The 21,245-nt window shown below is 33.2% G+C and overlaps 1 protein-coding gene across 2 annotated transcripts in view; it reads left to right on the plus strand.

Annotated features, from left to right (window-relative positions):
* The window catches only part of LOC134839551 (vesicle-associated membrane protein 7-like), a 25,227-nt gene extending 4,487 nt beyond the window's left edge, over positions 1–20,740 (plus strand). The window contains exons 3-6 of one of the 2 annotated variants that reach the window (XM_063855141.1): positions 2,391–2,487; positions 4,142–4,246; positions 7,929–8,081; positions 20,428–20,740. In XM_063855141.1, the coding sequence (XP_063711211.1) occupies positions 2,391–2,487; positions 4,142–4,246; positions 7,929–8,081; positions 20,428–20,589 (517 nt within the window). In that variant the 3' untranslated portion in view covers positions 20,590–20,740. Of the gene's footprint in view, positions 1–2,390; positions 2,488–4,141; positions 4,247–7,928; positions 8,082–11,550; positions 11,661–20,427 lie in introns of those variants that run through there. The other variant, XM_063855142.1, reaches the window with a different exon arrangement.
* The last annotated feature ends 505 nt before the right edge of the window (positions 20,741–21,245 follow it).

Raw genomic sequence — 21,245 nt, forward strand, 5'->3', positions numbered from 1 at the left:
ATTTTGGCTCCCTCCATGAAAAACAAACAAAGAAAAAACTTAAACTCACCCAAAGACAAAGTTATTTCCCATTTCTAATGGTCGGCAAAACAACCTTGTTTGTCCAAAAAAATTGATTTTCAATTTTCACATAAATCTTCAATGTTTCGATTGGGAATCAAAATCACAATCACTATTCTATTTAAATGATCTCACTCTTGTAAATCAAACAGATCACGCGAACAATCTCAACCCAAAAACGCAAATCTAAACCTTTTTAAAAGATAAAATCTTAGTTGTATATGAAATGAAAAGCTGGTCGACAAATAAATTAATCAATTACATATAGTTAACCAGAGTTTGAGTTTTTCTAAATCTGCTAAAATTATAAACTTTTGAAAATATTTATAATTCCAAAAAAATCCTAAAACTGTAGTTTTTATGGCCTGAAGAGTCAAACTTTGTTTCGTTGAAATGATTTCTGCTAAAAAAGAATTTTTAGTAGTAAAAAAATCATTGTTTAGGTTTCAAGCAAAATATTCAATTTTGTTTTTTGTTTTTTTTTTTCAAGGAATGCAATGGTTTGCTCAGCTATTCCTAATTCTTAACAAATTTGCTTTTCTGATTTCCGAGGAAAGGGTCGAAATGTTTCACACCGGCGTCTTTTCCCAAGATCAACATCAACTTCGGCCTTAACCAATTGGTTTGACGGATTTTTCATACCATCGTAACTGTTTTTATGCCCCGAGTAGAGCTTTGTGGAGTTTTATTGAAGTAAAAATCCTAGATTTCAATTTGTTTGAGAGAGTTTGTCAAAATGGTGAGGAGATGTTTTCAAACTACAATTTTTATAGGCGTATATAGTAGGTGGCAGGAGAATCCGGCGCAGATAAGCTTATTATCATAAGTGATTCGCAAATGTAGGCAAACTTTATCATTACATATGTGGAGTTGCCGGGGCAGAAAAAATTTTACAAACGTTGAAATTGTTATAGTTTTTTTTGTTTTGAAAATTTAATTTTTTGTTTAAAGGAAACATTAGATTTAAGATATTTTAAAACTGCGGTCAACTCTTTCAGGGTTTAACTTGGATACAAGAATTCTTCTTGTGCATATTTATGATCATAAGCAAAAAATCTTCGAGGCTAATTTTTTCTATTAAAAAAATAAGAATTTCAATGTTTTTTGATGTTTCAAAGGCGCAATTTTGAAAGGCAATTGCTATTTTTTCTCCTTTTAGGACAGAGAACGTGAATTTTTGCTAAATTTTGTGCAAGTCGTGAATGCTTAAGCTGGCTCTAGTCCAAATAAGTCAGTGAAATGTTGCATCTAATCTGCTCGATTTTTTTCTAACTAGAGTTTGGTAGGCAGATTTGAATAGGCATTTCCAATTTCAGATTCCTTTTCTGTTCGAACACCAGCTTTTCAACCAAATTTATAACAAAACCGCGAGCTAAGAAGATAAGCTGTCTTGTTTATTTGAATGGCACGAAAATTTTATACGCCAAATTGATGGAACTTGAAAAATGGATTAATTTATAGTGAATGGCTCAGAAATTATTTTCATAAAATCATCTCCAAATTTGCACCGTTTTAAACTTTTTACCGAAGTTTTTTATTAAGTTTTGATCTTGAGACTAATTATTCATTTTTGAGAAATTTTGATGGGCTTTTCAAATCAGATGAATCAAAATTACCAGAAAACGCTGAAAGCTAAAATATATACTTCACTTAGACAATTGATCACGTTTTTTGATCGTTTTCGTTTATGGTTTTTACAACTCAGCGCTGCTTGTTTTTGATTTACTTTGATTATCAAAAACTTGCTATCAGTATAATTTTACAAATAATAAAAAGCTCATAATTTTTTCTTGCTTTATGAAAAATATAGTAAGAGAGATTAAAAGCATGACTTAACTTTCAAAAAATTGGTCAAAAACAAAAGCTTTTACTCGCATGAACTTTAAATTAGCTTCTCAGATTGTTCTTATGTGCTAGTAAAGCAAAAAACTCGCTTTGGTTTCAGCTTTGGTTTCAGTTACATTGTATAAAAATTGAATAAAAATCATAAGTAAACCAGAGCACCATATAAGTATTTTACGTCAAGCTGGGTTGTACTCGTCGTAAAAATTGTAACTGTCTTTATTTGCTAATGACCAATTCTTTTTACGTTACGTCTATTTGCCTCAAGACACCAAATTATCAGTGAAATTTTATTTGAGACGACAGAAAGTCATGTTTATCATAAGTTTTTACTGTGAAAAAATTTCCAACCGTTGATTGATTTATGAGCATCAGATTTCAGGCAGAAAAAAACGTCATCAAATCGGTAGACTCAAATTAAATTATTAGCTAAAAATTGGTTAATTTGTTGTTTTTGTTTGATTTATTTGCTTTTTTGCTTGTTTTAGTTACCGTATGCACTGCTTGATCAAAGACAGCATCATAGTCATTACAATCACAGACTCGTCTTACTCTGTTGAGCAGTCCTACAAATTCTTGGAAGAGGTGAGCCAAAACTTTTCTCGATACAATTTAGGCAAACCGATAATTTTAAGTTTCTGAGAAAGTCGAACCCTCTTTACCATGAAAAGATAATAGAAAATGGGCGACAATCTCTGTATTCAATTTTATTCATCAGGGTTTAAGATTAGCCGGATTAAACTAACGCGAAACGAGATCCGAGGCTTTTTCCAGAATTTGCGGCATAAAGTTGAATAATCGCGACCAGATTTTATTTCGTTAAAATCTGCAAATGGGCTAAAAACGTTGTCGAGCAAATTTTACGTTAGTCAAGAATTGGGTCGCGAAACTTTAAAACTCACAAATCCAATTAGGTAAAATTAATGAAAAAAATGAAAAAATGAGTGCTTATCAGATAAATGTCTTAAATTCGGCAAAGTTTTTAAAAAGAGTATAAACGGCTTGATGAGAACCTTGATGAGTTATTTGAGAACCTTGAGAAGTTATTTGGAACAATTTTACGCTACACATTATCTCTAACTTTTCGAATTAGTCACACATTCAACCCCCTTTACCTTAGCAGAAAAAGGATCACAGACAATTTTTTTAAACTTCGAACTCAGGGCATTTATATTTGGGAAAAACTATGGTCTGGAAAAATTATGCCCATATGTCCATTTTTTATTCGAAAACTCAAAAGTTTTCTCGAGAAAAAAAAAACAAAACAAGCACAAATATTCAGTCACTTTCTTGCAAAATTGGAGCAAAAATTGAGAAAATATGGATTGAAATTTTTGCTTTTTGATTAATTAAGAGCAAATTCGTTTTCGATTTTAAAGTGTTTGAAGCAGTACAGAATTTTTTAGTTTAAAAAAATCAAAAACAATTTTATGAATTACTCAAAAACGTTTACTCAAAAATCAAAAAATATCAAAAAAAAAGTTTTCATCTTGGGTTTTTTTGCTTTAGCTTGAACAAAATTTAAGACTTTTCCTAAACAAATTTTAAAAAAATTACCAAGACTTATACAAGAGTTTTTACAACGTTCATGACTCCTAAGCAAAGCACGACAAAATAACTGGCAAAAGTAGAGTCAAAACCGCAGAAAAATTAATTCGGTTTTTTTGCTGTCGATAAAAATGCTCTACCAAAATTTTCACATCTTTTTCTTGATTTTTTTTCAAGAAAATCATGCCAATATAGACACTTATGTGTTAAACACAGAAGCGATGCGGAGCCACGCACCCCTTGCGATACAACACAAACATAAGAAACTTGAGAAACTTGAGAAGAAACTTGAGAAACTTGAGAAGAAAATTGAAAATAGTCGAAAATGATGAAAAAAATAGGTCTACCAATATGTAAACTTTCGTATGTCTGGATAAAAAATCAATCTAGTCAAACATGCCAGACATGAGAATATTCAATTAGAAATGGAAGAAAACATAGGAAGAGGAGACAAAACCGACAATCATTAAGTTGACACAAGTTGTTTTAATTTCCTTTTTGGAACAGCGCACACTTTGGCGCTGAGTTTTTGATTTGATGAAAATTATAATTTGATTCCTCTAGTAATTTTACAAAGTAATGGAAACCTTTCAAGACCTAATTGAAGCCTTATCACATGCTGATAGACGCACATGCTTACCGACACGCCCCTACTTGAAAAATGCACAATCCGTTGTTTTTTCAATTGTAGGTTCTCAGAAGATTCAATGCATCAGACAGTCTTGTCGCCAGAAGTCAAAGTGCATCAGAACTTCAATTAAATTATGAATTCAGACCAGTCCTCAAAAAACTCATGGTCAGTATAATTTTAATTCTGGGGCGAAAAAGCCTGACGCATTTTTTATTCTCCTGTGTTTTTGACGAACTTACATCTATCCTTTATTTGACTAGGTTTAAACTTGCATCTATCCTTTATTTGACTAGGTTTAAAGTACGATTCAAAAGATATTAACGACCCCTGAATGTAAATTAATTTCTAAATAAAAATTTTATACAAAATTATTAAAAAAACTGCAGTGACAACTTTAATTTTATTGATGAACTTCCGATAATACAAATTTATGGCTATCTTTTAATGCCCGACTTAAAAAGTCTAACCTGTATGACTTGCTGAGATCCTTTTTCTATGCTATTAATGACACTGCAAGTAGAAAAATTTTTTTGAAGGCATTAAACTTAACTACAGATTACGTAACTAAGAATCACAGCTTCAATATTTGATAACGTCACACTGAAAATTCATTTATTCATCGGACCTATACCCGTGAAATCGAATGTATTTTTTTAAAAAATTCTATGAATTATTCAAAGCTGTTTACTCAAAAATTGTGAAATTAAAAAAAAAAAGGTTTTCATCTTCGTATTTTTTGCAAAACTGACCTGAATCTATAATTATTTTGCTCCAGCTCTTTTTTTATCACTATTTTGGAACAAAAATTGTTTTTTCTTACTGTAATGGACCGAGCAGTTTTCCTTTCAATTATTCTCGTCCTTCAAGGTTATAACGAATAGAACTTCAATATTCGATAACTTCACGCTTAAAAGTCATTTATTCATCAGACATATATCTCGTGAAATCGAATGGATTTTTAAAATTTCTTTTAAAATAGTATCACTCATAGTTATTATTTTTTCAATCTATTCGCTAGTTGATACAAGATTTTACAATTTCGCTGATTGATGTTTTTCAAAATTGCTGCTTCTTATGCTTTTCAATTTTTTTTTTTGCGTTAAATATTTTGATTTTCAAGTATTATTTTTGATTGTTTTCTTACAGTAACTCCACTTAGAGAAAGCTTAATCATTGGGTAATTTTTTCTGGTCCGCTAGGAGATTCACGCACTAAAGATCATGTTTTCAATTTATTTGACCAGTTTCAAAATATGATACAAAAGATATTAACAACCCCTGAATATAATTTACGTTCTAAGTATAAACTTTACAGAAAACATTAAAAAAGCTGCAGGCATTAATTTAATTTTTTGATTAACTTCAGACAAGACAAATTAATGGCTTTCGTTTACTGCCCGAGCTTATAGTATTCTAACCTGTATAATTTGCTGAGATCCTTTTTCTATGCTATTAATGCCAGCTGCAATTAGAAAAACTTTTTCGAAGGTATGAAACTTAAAAACTGATTACGTAACCAAGAATCAAAGCATAGGTTGCGCATATAACACACAATCAACAAGTAAGAAATTTTGCGGTTTCATGTGTAATACGTTTACCAAATTAACCAAACTTTTTGTAAAAATAGGTTACCGAAATTTCGGGGGCGTAGCGATTAGCATGTGTGCCTATTGAAATGCGATATTTGCTTTAACTGAGTGAGCTTTCAGAAGAAAAACAAATTAGCTTAAAATTTCAAATACTTTCGCAAACCAATTAGTATGTTATGAGAGTTCAAATTTCGTTTTTGCCTAATATAAAATTCGGCTAAGTTTACGCTGTTCAAAATTGCAAGCTTAAATAAGCAAAACGAGAAATAGCGAATTTTCAATTGAAATTCTTTTATATCGGCATGCTTATCGACACACATGCTAATGGGCCTGTCCTCTGTCATTTCATACCTAGATTAAATTTTTCAAAAAGTTCATCAGCTGTTATGCAACAAGACAAATACGAGTTGCAAAAACTTAAACAAGCAGCTTTCCTAGAGAAGAATATAATTTTAAATCGCCGAATTTGGAAAAGCTGTAGCAAGCAGTTTTTATTTTACATCAATTTTTTAAATTGAGTTCTGTCTGAACAATCTTTTGATTTCAATGTTTTAAAAAATTTTGATTGCTATTTGGTATCAACTCGACCGGATTTTCAATTTGGATTTTTATGTTCTCGATTGTTTTGTTTTCCGTTTTAGCGTTCGAATTACGTATCAGTTTTTGCAAGGATTTTTATTAAATTAACTGTCATTTTTTCTCGGTAGTTTTGTTCTCACGTTATTCACTCTTTTTTTTTGATTTTGAAAGTAAAACTTTCTTGAAAATCTTGAAATAATCTCAATTCAGCAAAAGTTGAAACTTGATTTTTTTAAAACTGTTTTTTTTAAACTCAGCTTAAACCAAATTCAGGTTCTTACTCTCTGAGGAGCCGCTTATAGAAACCAAGGACAAGTTCCAGCTTAAAAGTTTTTTTTTCTTTGACCGACAGAAATCCTTGCTGGAAGTATCAATATTTAAAGACCTACCAGATATTAAGACTTTCCAGCTTAAACATCTGTGAAATTGGCTACAGATACTCTAATGGACAAAATTAAACGCAAATTCAGGTTTTTGCCCTCTAAAAAGCTTAACTTGATGGACCATTTTGGACAATCTTTACTTTAAATTTTAATTAAATCTTTCTGTCAGCAAATGATCTGAATTACCCTTTTCATAGTTTCAATGTTTATTTTGGAACACTTACCAGTTTTTCTGGGTCTAAAGATGCTAGCTATTTTTCATTGTTCGCGCTAGGTTTTGCATCGCCGTGAACTTTTTCTTGAAAAAGCGGAGTAAAAGAAGTTAATTATGCGACGAGAAATCTTCTCCGCGAGAAAGTTGGATAACCTGCTTTAATTTTTTAAAGAGTCCTACCCTCTTTTGCGAAGCTTGCGACACACGTTGACGAGTCTGTGGTGGTCACTATTTTCTTTGTTTGTAAATTTTTTCGAGCTTGATACAATTAGATATATGCTGCTGGGTGGTATGAAACTTCATTCGATTGCTCGTTTTCCCGTATAATTCAATAATTTATGGTATTTTTTCTGATCTTAGTCTGTTTTTGCTCAATCGGCTACTTTATTATATATACAGAGTTGCAATAAGTTCGGAAAGACAGAAATAAATAAAAAGAGCAATCTACCAATTTTAAGCAATTTTTGCATGTAAATTTAAAAGTTCAGATGACATTGAGACATACTTTCTGTCCAAAAAATTAGCTTTTGCATGCTAAAATTGGCAGAAAAAAGTCATTTGCTCTTTTAAATTATTTTTGTCTGTCCGAACTTTTTGCTACTAATTATATTTAAAACCAATTTTTTGGATATTTTCATGACAAGAAACTAGAACAATTAGAATCAAAAAGTTGGAACAGACAGAAACAACTAAACAGAGCAATCTGCCAATTTGAGTTTTTAGGTGTCCTTGAGCCCGTCTTTTTGTCTGAAAATTAGCTTTCGCACGCAAAAATTTTCTGAAATAGGTAATTTGCTCTTTTAAATATTTCTGTTTGTTCCAATCATTTGTTAGATTTTTTACACGGTTTTTACGTTCTCAATTGAAAGCAAAATTAGTTTCTGATTAAAACGAGCAGTTTTAGGTTAATTAACTTCTTTCAGCTTCGTTAATCGAAAATGTTAATAATAATTCTAATTTATAGAAATCAAAATTCGCATTTATAAACTGAAATTCGGTTTCCTCACTTATTTGAATCTTTACTCTTCGCCAATTGAGTGTCTGATTGATTGACTGACATTGATTGACGTGTGGTTTGTCTAGACGGAGTACGGTCGGTCAAGTGGGAGTGTGAGTGCAGTGAATGAAAAAGTGCAGGAGGTGAAGAATGTGATGCTGGACAACATAGACAAGGCCATAGAGAGGGGGGACAGACTGGAGACACTGGAGGAAAGGACCACACAACTCAATCACGAGGTACAATAGCAGTAGTAACAATAGTAATGGATATTTTTAACTATTTCCCCCCTATTGAATAGGGGGGGGGGAGGGGGGTTGATAGCAAGGTACAAAATTCGGATATGCTTATTTGTTCGATTCTTTCTTTATAGGGGGGGTCAATTCTTTCTTTATAAGGGGGGGGGAGAGATACGTTACAAGGGAATAGCAGTCAGTTTTGAGAGTTTAAAGGACGTTGATTGGTTGAAATTGTGTTCAAAGCTTTTCAAAAATATATATATTTATATCGGTGGCTAAAACCAACAACCAGTTACGTGTAAATCAGTAGCCTCATAAGAAGACGAAGTGATTTTCACTTATATAGGTCTTTGGGTTTTTTCAGGTAAAGTCTTAAAATGCTCTAACAACTACAGAGGTGCATTAAAACATATAAATGCTTTTACGAATACACTTTTACGAAGTGTATATGCACTTTTTGCGTTCAGATCAAGCTCATCGGCTAAAAATTAGGTGAATTGCGCAGTGAATTGCGCACTCCGACTACAAAACTGAAAAGGCAAGGAACAATCTAAAATACATTTAGTTTTAAAAGTGGATCATGATTCTTAAGAACCATGAACATTGTGAATACTCTTTTATAGGTATTGGTGATTTTTTGTTTCTTAATTTTTTTTTGAGGAAAAAGTGTAAGTCAACTAAATTTAACAGAAGTGTCTTTATATATAATCATAAAAACATCCGTTTTTTAAAAGTCGAGGAACGTAGTTCAGATTCATATATAACTCGCGATGATTTTTTTTCTGTTTTTTTTTCTAGGAAAAAGTCTTAAAGTTTGTTCACGCTCAATTTTGATTTTTCGCGGTTTGACTCGTGATTTCTTTTTAAGTTCAGTGCATTTCTATTGTTTACAAAAAGGCGAACTGTACTATCGAATCGCAAATTGTACAGGCTACGAAAATTGTGATCGACTTGTAATTTGCAAAATCGAAATTAATTATCAGTTTTTCCAGCGAAGTAAAAGTTTTACCACTTGATAAAATTGTCTCAAATTTCATCAATTTAAACAAAAAAACGTCCATCATAAATTGCTCGTTAAGTTCACAGAGCTTCAAGGCCAACTTGTTTTTTTTTCTTCGAATTTCAAAAGTTGAAGATCTTGAAAAAACAAGTCAGTTTTGTTTTCAGTTTCCTTGCGTTCGTTACTCTTTTCCAACTGTCAGTTGCCTATGTTTTAAATTCAATTCAAATTCAATAAATAAAAGTTAAGTTATTTGCGCTCTCAAATCACAAAAGCTGAAACAGTGTAAAAAAAGTGAACAACTTCTGGTTTCGAAATTCAGATTTCCCAGGGAAAGAAAAATTTTAACTGTTGGTCCAGTTTTATGAAATTGGGTAAATTGAATCAAAACAATGTCAATCATAAATTGTTCTTGAGAGTTAAATCAAATTTCTAAAGCAAATTTTAGAGCGGTTTAAAGCCATTTATTTTTCACTTTAAAACTCGAAAGTTTGAAATTCAAGGCTTTCTCAAGAAACACATCAGTACTTTTTTTGTTTCCATGCATTCATGACTCTTTTTCAACAGTCTGTTAGCTATGTTTAGATTTCCAGTGGAGTAAAAAATTTAACCTTAGATTCAGAATTTTTAAATTGAGTTATGTTAATCAAAAAAAATATATTGAAGTTTTCAACTGTTGTTGAAGTTCAATTAGCTTTAAACTGATATAATTTTTCTTCAATAACTTTCCATTGTTTTTTTGTTTTCTTTTTAAACTTTCTCCAACTTCTTTTTGCTATGCTTACTTTGCCAAGTCTGGTTGTTTTTCGATCGTTTTATTTTTGGAATTTTACTGCCTTCGTTTTTGATTAACCGACACTGACAGGTTTTGGGTGAAATCTTTTAATAGTTCGGTAGGCGTTTGTTAGTGCTCAAATATGCAATTTTTTTGTACTTTCAATTTACCCTCGTAAAAAGGACTACGCGCCTGAAAAAAACAAAGTTATTCAAGTTCCGGGTGCAAAACACTTGGAAATTATGAAAAAAAAACGCCTTTCCTATTTTTTTTCGTAGAGAGTACCACGGTTGCTGAGTCACTGCTATTTAAGCTAATGGTAAAAAAAAACCCCAGTTAGAATTTTTGATTCCACTCGCAAAAAAAGAACAAATGGCTCATAAATGTGAATGAGTTTAGGTTTCGAAAGTGGATTGTGGTTTTGAGATTTTCCAGCTGATAGAACAGTACACCTTGACGCAGCTTTCTCTTGGTACGAGTTTCTTGAAATTCAAAAAGTTTTAAAATGAGGTATTAATTTTCTGCGTTTGATCAAAAAAGACAAAATTTTTTCTGGTTCATCTATTGGTTTTAGTTTACCACATTTTTCTGGCTGATAGTGTGTTTCACAACTTAAGAAAAAAAATTGATTTCGTATGTCTGAGAAAAACTTCAGTTGCTGCAAAATGTACTGCGGATTGTTTTATACAGAGTAGCCACTTTATATACAGGGCAGCTGAGATGATTTGCCCACGAATAATAAAAAAAACGTTGTTTTTTTTTGTAGTAAACGTTTTGTGGAAAAACTTATTTGAAAACAAACGGATTAGAGAGTAAAAGCCTCAATTTTCTTGTAAAGATTTCCTCTAACTGTTGATGCATGCCTGAACGCTTGTTATGTTTTTATGGTTAGTAAACTTGTAACTATTTTGAGAAGTTTAACGGGCGGAGGCGCTAGCCACTTTTGCAAACAGAGCACTTTTGTGTCGTAAATGAATAAGTATGTGATGCAGATCGACAACTTTTTTTGGCAATTATTCCAACCTCAAATCAAAATTAGTTATAACCTTTGAGTTCTGATATTATGTTTGCAACTAATCTTGGTTTATTTGCTTCAAATCTGCTCAATTTCTTTTGCAGCCACTAGAACAATTTTTCAACAAATTTACACACCAAGTTAGAAGTTTAGCCAAAAACTTGCCAATTTTGTTCTTGTTAGTTGTCTGTCGCTGATTTTTGTTTATTTTTTTGCTTACTCAAATAATGAATAATTGAATAAGATTTCTTCACATTTAAACTGGCCGTCATATTAATGTCAGGTGAACAATATTGGTATCAACTAAAAAAGCAGCAGCATGATGAAACATTAGATAAAGCCATTAAATGGTTATTTATCCGTGCAGACTTAAAAGCGGTAAAATGTATTAGTTTCAAGCTTTCATTTGCATTGTTCGTATAATGTCAAAAAATGTTACTTCTCAGTCGGTTTTTCTTGAACGGTTTCTTGAGACTTGGTAAGAGCAATGATCTCTGCGCTAACAATTCAATCCGATTAATAATCTGACTCAATTCACGCGAAGTTAGCAATCAGTTTATTGAAAAATGATAGATTTATAGCCATAATAAGTTTTAACGGCATGCTAGTTTAAAATCATCGAACTGCCAAAAGTATTGAAGTTTTGCACCTTTTTTGAAAATAATGTTTTTTATTTCAGTTGATAATCATCCCTTCAAATTGAAATCATCCCAATTGCAATCATGTCCCAAAATCGACCGAACTCTTCCCTGATTCCACGAAGCTCCCAAAACGCAAGACCAGATCCTGAATTACTTTTGGACAACTTATCTTCAGCTGCAAATATTTCCAAGCAAACCGCAGTTTTTAATCCAAGAAATCCATCGATTTCTAAACCCACGAGTATTGGTTTTGACTTAAGCAATCGGCCCTCTACGAGTAAAAAAGACTCGCTTTCTTCTGGATTTTCGTCCTCACAGAACTCAAGTTCATTTAAAAACTCATTTTTCGAAGCAAATCAAATGAACCGAGAAAATTACGAAAGCGCGAAACCGTCAGCCGAAATCGGAACGTCTAAGCAAAACTCGGCGCGTGTCATGTTCGTCGACGATTCGACAAAAGACCTGCCCAGAAAGGAAAGAGGAATTTTGAAACACTTGAATCCGTCCCGTCAAAGCAATAGTAGTAAAGACAACAACAGCCCGAGGCTAGGGAAAAGCGAAAAAGATAGCAGCTCTGAGAGTGAAAAGAGGAAAATTTTGAATCGGTTCAACAGAAAACCTCCAAGCAAGAGCTGTCTCAAAGATTCTTCCTTATCATCATCGGCTACCTCAGATCAATACAGCAAGTATCTTGAAGAGCTAAATGAACAAATGAGTACAACTTCCGGCGAACAGCCAAGTTCAAACGGGTTCAGAAGCTCAGGGGAACGTCTAGCAAGTAGCGGGAGAACCGCAACAACACACAGTTATAGTAACTCCAGCTCAGCGTCTTACCAAAATCAGTCTCCAGTTGTGAATTATAGTGTTCAGAACTCACATGTGTCGAGAAGCACAATGTACCCCTTCCCTTGCAATCCCTCTCGACCGGTCCCAAAAATGGGAACCCGGTCCGGTAGTGCAACAAATCGCTTCGCGGATTACGAAACCTTTCCAAGCTCACGTGTGAATCCGAGGCGACATTCAACTGATCATAAGATATCCGAGGAGCGAAGATACCAACGGGACTACAATGATGTTTTGCCGACGGGAGCGTCTCGCGTGCCTCCACATCGCTACTCGGGAAGTATTGTAACGTCGAGTTCGGGAGGTGTCGACTCCCAGCCGGCGCTGACAAGTCCCCAGTCCTCTCAATCACCATCTGAGGGCCTTCATCCTGTTTTAACAGCATGCAAGTTTGGCCTAAGTGAAAACCTTCAAAAACTCCTCAATCCGCGAGCGTCTTATGACTTGGAAGCTATGATCGACGAAAATAACAATAACTGCTTGCATTATGCCGCTTCCTCGGGTTATTTAGATGTCGTGTTGACGCTAATCAAAGAAGATATGACAATTTCAAGGAGAAACAAGTTAGGCGAAACTCCTATAGATTTAGCATTCAGAAACTCTAATCAAGCTATCGCTGACATTTTGCAACTAGCAGATAAAGCTCAACAAAAGAAAGAGGAAGTTTTGAGTCTAACCGATAAGCTAGACCATTTCAGAGCAGAAAATATGAACTTGCAGACTAATCTAAACTCGGCATTTGAGTCTTTAGCAGTAAACAAGCGAAATAACGCGACATTAGAGCAGCTTAATTCGATAAAAGAAGATTTGTCTGATATTATCGAGAAAACAAGATCAAGTCTATCAGGAGTTGAAGTTATTTGTGACCAGAACTTGCAGCAACAAATGTTCGAGACGACGACTATGCTAAAATCGCTTGGATCCAGATGCCAAGAAGTCCGGACTCTTACTCCTACTGAAAACTCTTCGAATTCAAGAGTTCAGGGATCCTCGATGTCCAACGGGATCCCAAAATTTAGTGTTTCAAACGGGTCTGAAATTTTTCAGCAAAATAAACGTCAATGCGTGCGAAATGGAATGACCGCTAATTTAAACGATTCAATGATGAGTTCATCTGATGTTAATCATGCGAGGTTACGATCGAAGTCGCAAGGGGGCGACAAATCCAGGAACTCGAAATTTCAGACACCACATGAAGAATTTTCAGTGGACGAGGGCTTTCAATGCAACAACGAAATCCAAGTTTCATCTAGCCAAGCCTCAATTCGTGGCGCAAAGTCAATCAATCAAAATCATGCGCATAGAAGTTATCAAGGAAACGTTTCGTCACTTGTAGTCGAAGACAGACCGAATTCATGCGCGTCAAGCAATCAAAACCACCGACCGTGGTTTGACGTAACAGATGATGAAATAGCCTTGCCGACTAATAGGAACTTGAAGCAAGGAAACATCCAAAACTACCCTAAAAATGATCAATTGGTGAACAAAAACAGCGGCGATGTTATGTATCTTTGAAAAGTTACTAGCTTTAACGGTTATACTTCAAAACTGAATATCATATGCTGGAACCATCAGTTTACTGATGTTTGATATCATTACTTAGCTTCGTGTTAATTAGTTTTTATTACAGTTCAAATATTACCACAAACACGTTTCATTTTTAAAAGGTACGAAGTTGTTGTTTTAATAAATGTAGCATTTAGATGCGTAAATTAAAAGTTTTTACAAGACTCTTAGCATTAAAACAATTTGAGGATCTCATCGCGATGTTTAAGAGAGCGAAGTTTGAAAATTTTATGACTTTTCTAGCCGCCACAAAGTCGCTTAAAAGAGCAAAAGTCTTTGATTTTAATCATGAAGGCACCGGTAAATCGTATATGTTAAACGATCGCAAGAATGCTCATGGTATCTTGAAGTTGACAACATTATGATGTTTTGTTTCAAAAATTGAATAGATATCACCCTTCAAAGGATCTGAAACATCTTTGGAAAATTTGAAAAAATACATTAGAGTTTTTCAAGAATAGGATAATTATGCCACCAAAACTCTCAAAACGCAAAAAAAATAAGTTATATTTGCAATTTTTGAAATTTAGTATCACTTGAAATGAAATTGAAAATTAATGACTGCATGATAGTTAGAAAATTATAACTCCAAAACATGTGATTTATTTTGCTTTTTGTGTGCAAATGAATAAAAGGCAATCGAATAACTTAATGAGGCTAAAATTGGCCGATAAATTCTAACTTTGATGTAAGATTTGAGTCCCTGATAGACAGTTAACTTTTCAATGAAGTTATTGATACAAAATAATAAAAAAAAAGCATTCTTTTGACGAAATAAAGCTAACAATTTTAAATATAATAGCAGCGATCCCTTGTTTTTGATACCTTGCGTTAAGATCATATTTATTGCTAGGTATCTATCATAACTCGCAGAAGATGCATAATAGTTATAGTTGAAGAGGTTTTCTTTTTTCAGTCAAGTTATGGCATTCAATTTGATAATTTTTAAAAATAAATTTCTTACCCAATTAGGACATCGACTACTTTCGGTCAAGTCTAAAACAATAATTAATTTCCATTTTTTGAACTGCTGTTTTCAGAAAAATATTTAATTCGTCGCAGCTCCGGACTAATTTTACGCGTGCTGTGAAGATTTTACGTTTGTTGCTGAACGCGACCTAAATTTTCAAACTAAATCTTCATTTCTGGAGAGAAGTACTGAACCTCTCATCTTAAGTCTGGCCAGAAACTCTTCATAAATTAGTATTATAAAACAGGGATTTTCTTAAATGTGTTTTTTTTGTTCCGACTTTCAACGAAAGTAACGGAATATTTGTGCTCGGGGTGGGTTTTTTTTTCTTCAGACAAATTTCGACTTTTAAACTAGCCATTTTTGACGGAATTTTTTTTGTATCATTTAAAAGGTATTGTTGTCCTGAGGTTAAGTTTGAAAAAATATTTCACCTGTGATTATTTTTCGTAAAGTTATGAGGGTTTAAAGATTGCCATTTTGACCAATTTGGGACAATTAACGAGCGATATAATTCGCGCTATTAACGCGTAAGCGGAGATATAATCCGTCCTATAAATCGTTCCAAATTGGTTGAACGAAGCTTATTTGCCATAATTGATTTGTTACAAGGAGGGAAATCTATACTTTTGTACTGTATATGGCGTGTGGGGGGATGATTTTCATTAAAAATTTCAAATTTTAGAAAAAAAAAATTTCATTTTATTTTATTTCATTTAATTTTTTTAATGTTATTACTGCTGCTCCATAAACCCTAAAAGGCAGTTGGAACATTCAGGATTTTGCCCTGATACGAGCAGTCTTGTTGTTCCGTTTTTCGGTACGAAAGTAACGGAATATTTGTGCTCGGGGTGGGTTTTTTTTTCTTCAGACAAATTTCGACTTTTTAACTAGCCATTTTTGACGGAATTTTTATATCATTCAAAAGATATTCTTATCCTGAGCTTAAATTTGAAAAGATATTTCACCTGTGATCATTTTTCGTGAAGTTATGAGGGTTTAAAGATTGCCTTTTTGGTCATTTTGAGCAATTTGGGACAATTAACGCGCGATATAATTCGCGCTATTAACGCGTAAGCGGAGATTTAACCCGTCTTATAAATCGTTCCAAATTGGTTGAACGAAGCTCATTTGCCATAATTGATTTGTTACAAGGAACGAAATCTATCTTTTTGTACTTTATATGGCGTGTGGGGGGATGATTTTCATAAAAAATTTCAAACTTTAGAAAAAAAATTCATTTTATTTTATTTCATTTATTTTTTTAATTGTAAGTTGTAAAGTGTCTATTTTCAGTTTACCTTCAGAAATGCAGTACTAAATTATGTTTGTATCCAGCATAGGGTGAGCACATAGCTTAGGTCTTTTAGCTGATTCTGAATCTGAAATATAGCAATCATTTAAAAATAATTTCTTTCATATCGTGTTTTTGTCGACCAGGTGGGTTTACTTCAGATTTTTTCACGTTTTCATAACACTAAAGAATAAAAATAAATCGAATGCTTGTATTCTTTTTATTTTGAACCTTTTTTCTTCACTGCTTGTTTTATTACACAAGCAAAGCTTGTGTTATAGTATGAACTATCTTTTTTTATCAACTTAAGTCGCAATTATTGTTGCGAAGCAAATATTGTTGCGATAAAATGTGTTCATTTTGAAAGTGTTCATTTTGATCAATAACCAGCTATTAAGTACCGCCAATGCTAAGGATATTAACACCGACTATTATTTTTCTGACTTTTGCAACGAAATTAACGGAATATTTTTGCTCGAGGTGGTTTTTTTTTCAGACAAATTTCGACTTTTTAACTAGCCATTTTGACGGATTTTTCAAAATATTATTCGTGAGCTATTGTTTTCCTGAGCTTAAATTTGAAAATATATTTTACCTGTGATTTTTTTTCGTAAAGTTCTGGGGTTTCAAAGATTGCCATTTTGACCAATTTGGGACAATTAACGCGCAATATAATTCGCGCTATTAACGCGTAAACGAGATTTAATCCGTCCTTTAAATCGTTCCAAATTGGTTGAACGAAGCTTATTTGCCATAATTGATTTGTTAGAAGGAACGAAATCTCTCTTTTTGTATTTTATATGGCGTGTGGGGGGATGATTTTCAAAAAAATTCAAATTTTAGAAGAAAAAAATTTTCTCTTAATTTTTTAATGCTATTACTGCTGCTCCATAAACCTTGAAAAGCAGTCGGAACATTCGGGGCTTTGCTTTGATACGAGCAGTCTTGTTTAATTTTAAACTGAAGTTTCAATTAGAATAAAGTTAAGCCTTGACCGGTTCCCGGTTCCTATGAAAAAATCTCCAGTTGAGATTTGAGCACCCAATTTTACTTTAACTAGATAGAAGCGTTAACCACTCAGTCACATGAAACTACCACAAGAAGAGTCTTATCATAACAAGACTGCTCGTATCAGGGCGAAGCCCTGAATGTTCCGACTGCCTTTTAAGGTTTTATGGAGCAGTAATAACATTAAAAAATTAAATGTAAGAAAAAAAAAATGAATTTTTTTTTCTTAAATTTGAATTTTTTTTATGAAAATCATTACCCCACACGCCATATAAAGTACAGAACAATAGATTTCGCTCCTTGTAACAAATCAATTATGGCAAATAAGCTTCTTTCAACCAATTTGGAACGATTTTCAAGACGGATTAACTCTCCGCTCACGCGTTAATAGCGCGAAATATATCGCGCTTTAATTGTCTCAAATTGGCCAAAATGGCAATTTTTAAACCCCCATAACTTGACAAAAAATGATCACAGGCAAAATATCTTTTCAAATTTGAGCTCAGGACAACAATACGTTTTGAATGATAAAAAAAATCCGTCAAAAATGGCTAGTTAAAAAGTCGAAATTGGTCTGAAGAAAAAAAACCACCCCGAGCACAAATATTCCGTTACTATCGTATCGAAAGTCGGAACAATAATTCGAAGCAACAATGGTTATATCAAGTAATAATTGACTATTGTTTATACTCAAAGCATGTAGAATCAATGTTTATCTCAAATAGATTGTACAGTGAACTGATTTCAGGTTATTTTTCTAAGAATATTTTTGTTTCCATTAGATGAGAAATAGATAGCTTCTCCATGAGTAGTTTCTGTTATCTAAATAAAAGTTCGAACAAGTTTGAAAACTTTTATTGGATACGGGGAATAGTTTGTGTGGCAAGTAAACCGATCTAAGCTAATTGTTCGTTTTAGTTTCGTAAAAAAAAGTCTGTTTTAGTTGATGTTCAATGTTTTTGTTAAAATTTGTGAGTTATTACCATTTTTATACGAAGCTTTATTCGACACATCTTACGCGTCAGTCAGAAAGTTCAAGGCCTGGCCCTGATATACGAGAAGTCGTTTTTGTAATTAGGTTTTTTTTAATTTACCGTTGAAATTGATTACATAATTATTGTTCCATTTTTAAAAAACAATTTTTTTTTCATGCTTCCGCTGCTGTTATTCTTCTAAAATTTGTGGAAAATTTTGGTGTAATTGTGCTGAGAATGATCGAATTGTGCTGAGAATGAATAATTGTTCTCGGAACTAGAAGTTTTTGCGGAACTGTTTGTATAACATCGTCATAACATCTAAGGATTTGATAATCAGCTAAAAAAATCACTATCGGCTGTTAAATCTTAAGTATGAGGGATTGAAACTCTGAGGGTTTACTTTGATGGGTAACCAGTTACTATGTTGATGAGATAACTAGCACACGCTCCATTAGTTTATCAAATTAGAAAGTCAGCCTTACAGTAGTGCTCACGGTGAAACGAATAGTTCCAAACTGAATTATGACTTAAATGTTAATCGTATCAACAAATTGCACAACTTATAGCATTTTAAATTGAAAATACGAGTGGAAATACAAACACTTGGAAAAAATTTTTTTTTGAAAAAAATCGAAATATGTTAACTTGTTTTGCTTAAATAACAGTCGAATTAATCAGTATTTTGCTCCAAAACAAGAATTTTTGTTTCCATGTTTATTTTTTATATGTAGGTTAAGCAGAGCTTCGCACTCTTAGTGAAACAAATCAAAAGTTTTCAATAAACCACTGAAATAATTCTCTATTTTTCAACCTCAAAACATTTGCCTTCAAAAAACCGTTATCAGATGCAACTTTTGTTTCATTTCATTATCCAAATTTTGTTTCACTTCGCTGAACCAAAAACAATGCTTTAGCGTAAAGAATTTTACTTTGCATTAAATTTACTAGAGTTTTGACAAACTGAAGCCTAAATTCAGACTTACAGAGTCAAAAGGGAGCTTCGAGCCAATTGAGATATAAAATGGCATGACAACTAGCCAAAAGAAAAATCAGAAAGCTAGAAATACAAAAAATCATCAATAAAACCCAAAAACTTTAGTGTTTTATATCACAAAAATGTTCGTTTGAGGAACGCAAATTTTGTCCAGCTGTAAAGAGCAGACAAAATTGAATATACCAACAATGAGCCAAAAAAAGTTAGAATCTGAACGTTTAATCCTTCCTCCGAATGAAAAAGCATTAATATACATTTTTGTCTTTTCAATGACGAGTCAAAAAAACCGACATATTACAGGATGAAGCCCGTTGAGTCAAAACATGGAAAAACAGGAAAGAATTTGTACAAAAACTTCGGTGGTAGTTTTATAATTTACAGGAGTAAATCAAAACAACTTCGATTTTCAGTACAAGTTGATTGAATAAAAAAGCGTCCAATGGTAGAAAAAAACATACACAACATAAACAGCTCATACTAACTTAGGACTCTTATTTTTTTCACTTTTGAGCTGAGTTATGTAGTTACATCTGCGCAAATATTTTTTTTACAAAAAAATACAATGATCGAAATGATATCTCCTTCTCCTACTTTCATCGAAAAAAAAATAAAAATAATTAGAACCAGGGGCGAATCTAGGATTTCCTCGAGGGGGTTTTTTTAGGTCGACCAAATTAGGTAATTTTTTCAAGCGCTCCCAAAGCACTAAAAATTCCTTGTTTTCGTTTTTAGGCACTTTTTAAAAAAGTTTGACCAAAAAATTGCGTTTTTTTGGCGCGTGCTCCCCCCTCAATATTAGTATAAATTGGCGCCAATATTAGTATATATTGTATAAATCAAAGTTTTTACAACTGCTTCAGTACGTAACTTGCATTATTCAGATAATACACTTTTTGTTTCGTTCCCATTTCAGCCCCCACCCCACCAAATTATATGCCCTAAAATAGGGGTGAGTTGGGGTGATATTGCTTCGCTTCCAGGCTGTCTGACTTGCGGTCATCAGCTTGTACAGTTTGATTAACTTTTTACAATTACAGCACTACGTTTTACAGAGTTTCCATGATACCATCCATCTGTAGTTAGGAAAAATTAAGTCAGTTTTTAATCAATGAGAGCATCCAAAATGGTACTTTTAACCACAACTTTTTTTCTAACAGGCTGAATTTAACTGATGTTTAAATAAAATAATTGAACATTTGGTTAAAATTTGCAAGTTTTTAGCTTTTTAAAGTAATTTATTAATTGTTTGTCTTTTTATTACAGTCGCAGTCATTCCGCCAGACGAGCCGGAGGGTGCGACAGCATTTTTTCTGGAAAAACATCAAACTCTGGGTCGCCATCATTACAGTTCTCATTGTCATCATTCTGTTCGCTGTCGTGTTCGGAGTTTGTCACCCAGACTTCTCAAACTGTGGAAACAACTGAACCCAAAAGGTTGACTTGGACGTTTATAGCAATCGAAATTTTAAAATCCTCTTGACATAAACATAAGTGGATCTCTTTAACCCTCCCCCAAAGGTGTCTGGGTCAAAATCAGTTCATCTTATCCTACTTCTTTCATGGACGCTTCTGAATGAACCCAATTTTAGCAGATTTCCAGATTTCTTTTTTTAAGTGACTTATCGCGACTCATAGCAGATATTTTCCATTTTATACAGCACTGAATCGCGAGACACTGAGTCACAATACTATCCACAATCCCGAAAAGGTTATGCTCATGTTCGGATTTAGTGAGCAATTTCACTATTTGTAGATTTCGAGGGCAAGGGTTCTCTCCTGTAAGTCACTTATCGCAACCCAGAGTCGCCACGGACTCTCCCCCTTTATTCAGTTCTATTGCTGTGGATTGAATCACAGTATTATCCACAAACCCGAAAAATTGAATTGATGGTCTTGATGGGCTCAAATCAAACCGTTTTGAAGCTTCCCCCGTTAGTTGCTCTTTTTCGCTTCTCAATTTTTCTAATTGTTCCAATAAAGCTTGTGAGGAATATGTATTTAACAAAACATTCAAGAAAAACAAATGTAGCTTACAAGGCCAGTGATGAGCTAACTAATTAGTACGATGCTTCTACAGAAAA

Source organism: Symsagittifera roscoffensis, chromosome 2, assembly GCF_963678635.1.
Source record: "Symsagittifera roscoffensis chromosome 2, txSymRosc1.1, whole genome shotgun sequence".
In the NCBI taxonomy this organism is placed as follows: domain Eukaryota; kingdom Metazoa; phylum Xenacoelomorpha; order Acoela; family Convolutidae; genus Symsagittifera; species Symsagittifera roscoffensis.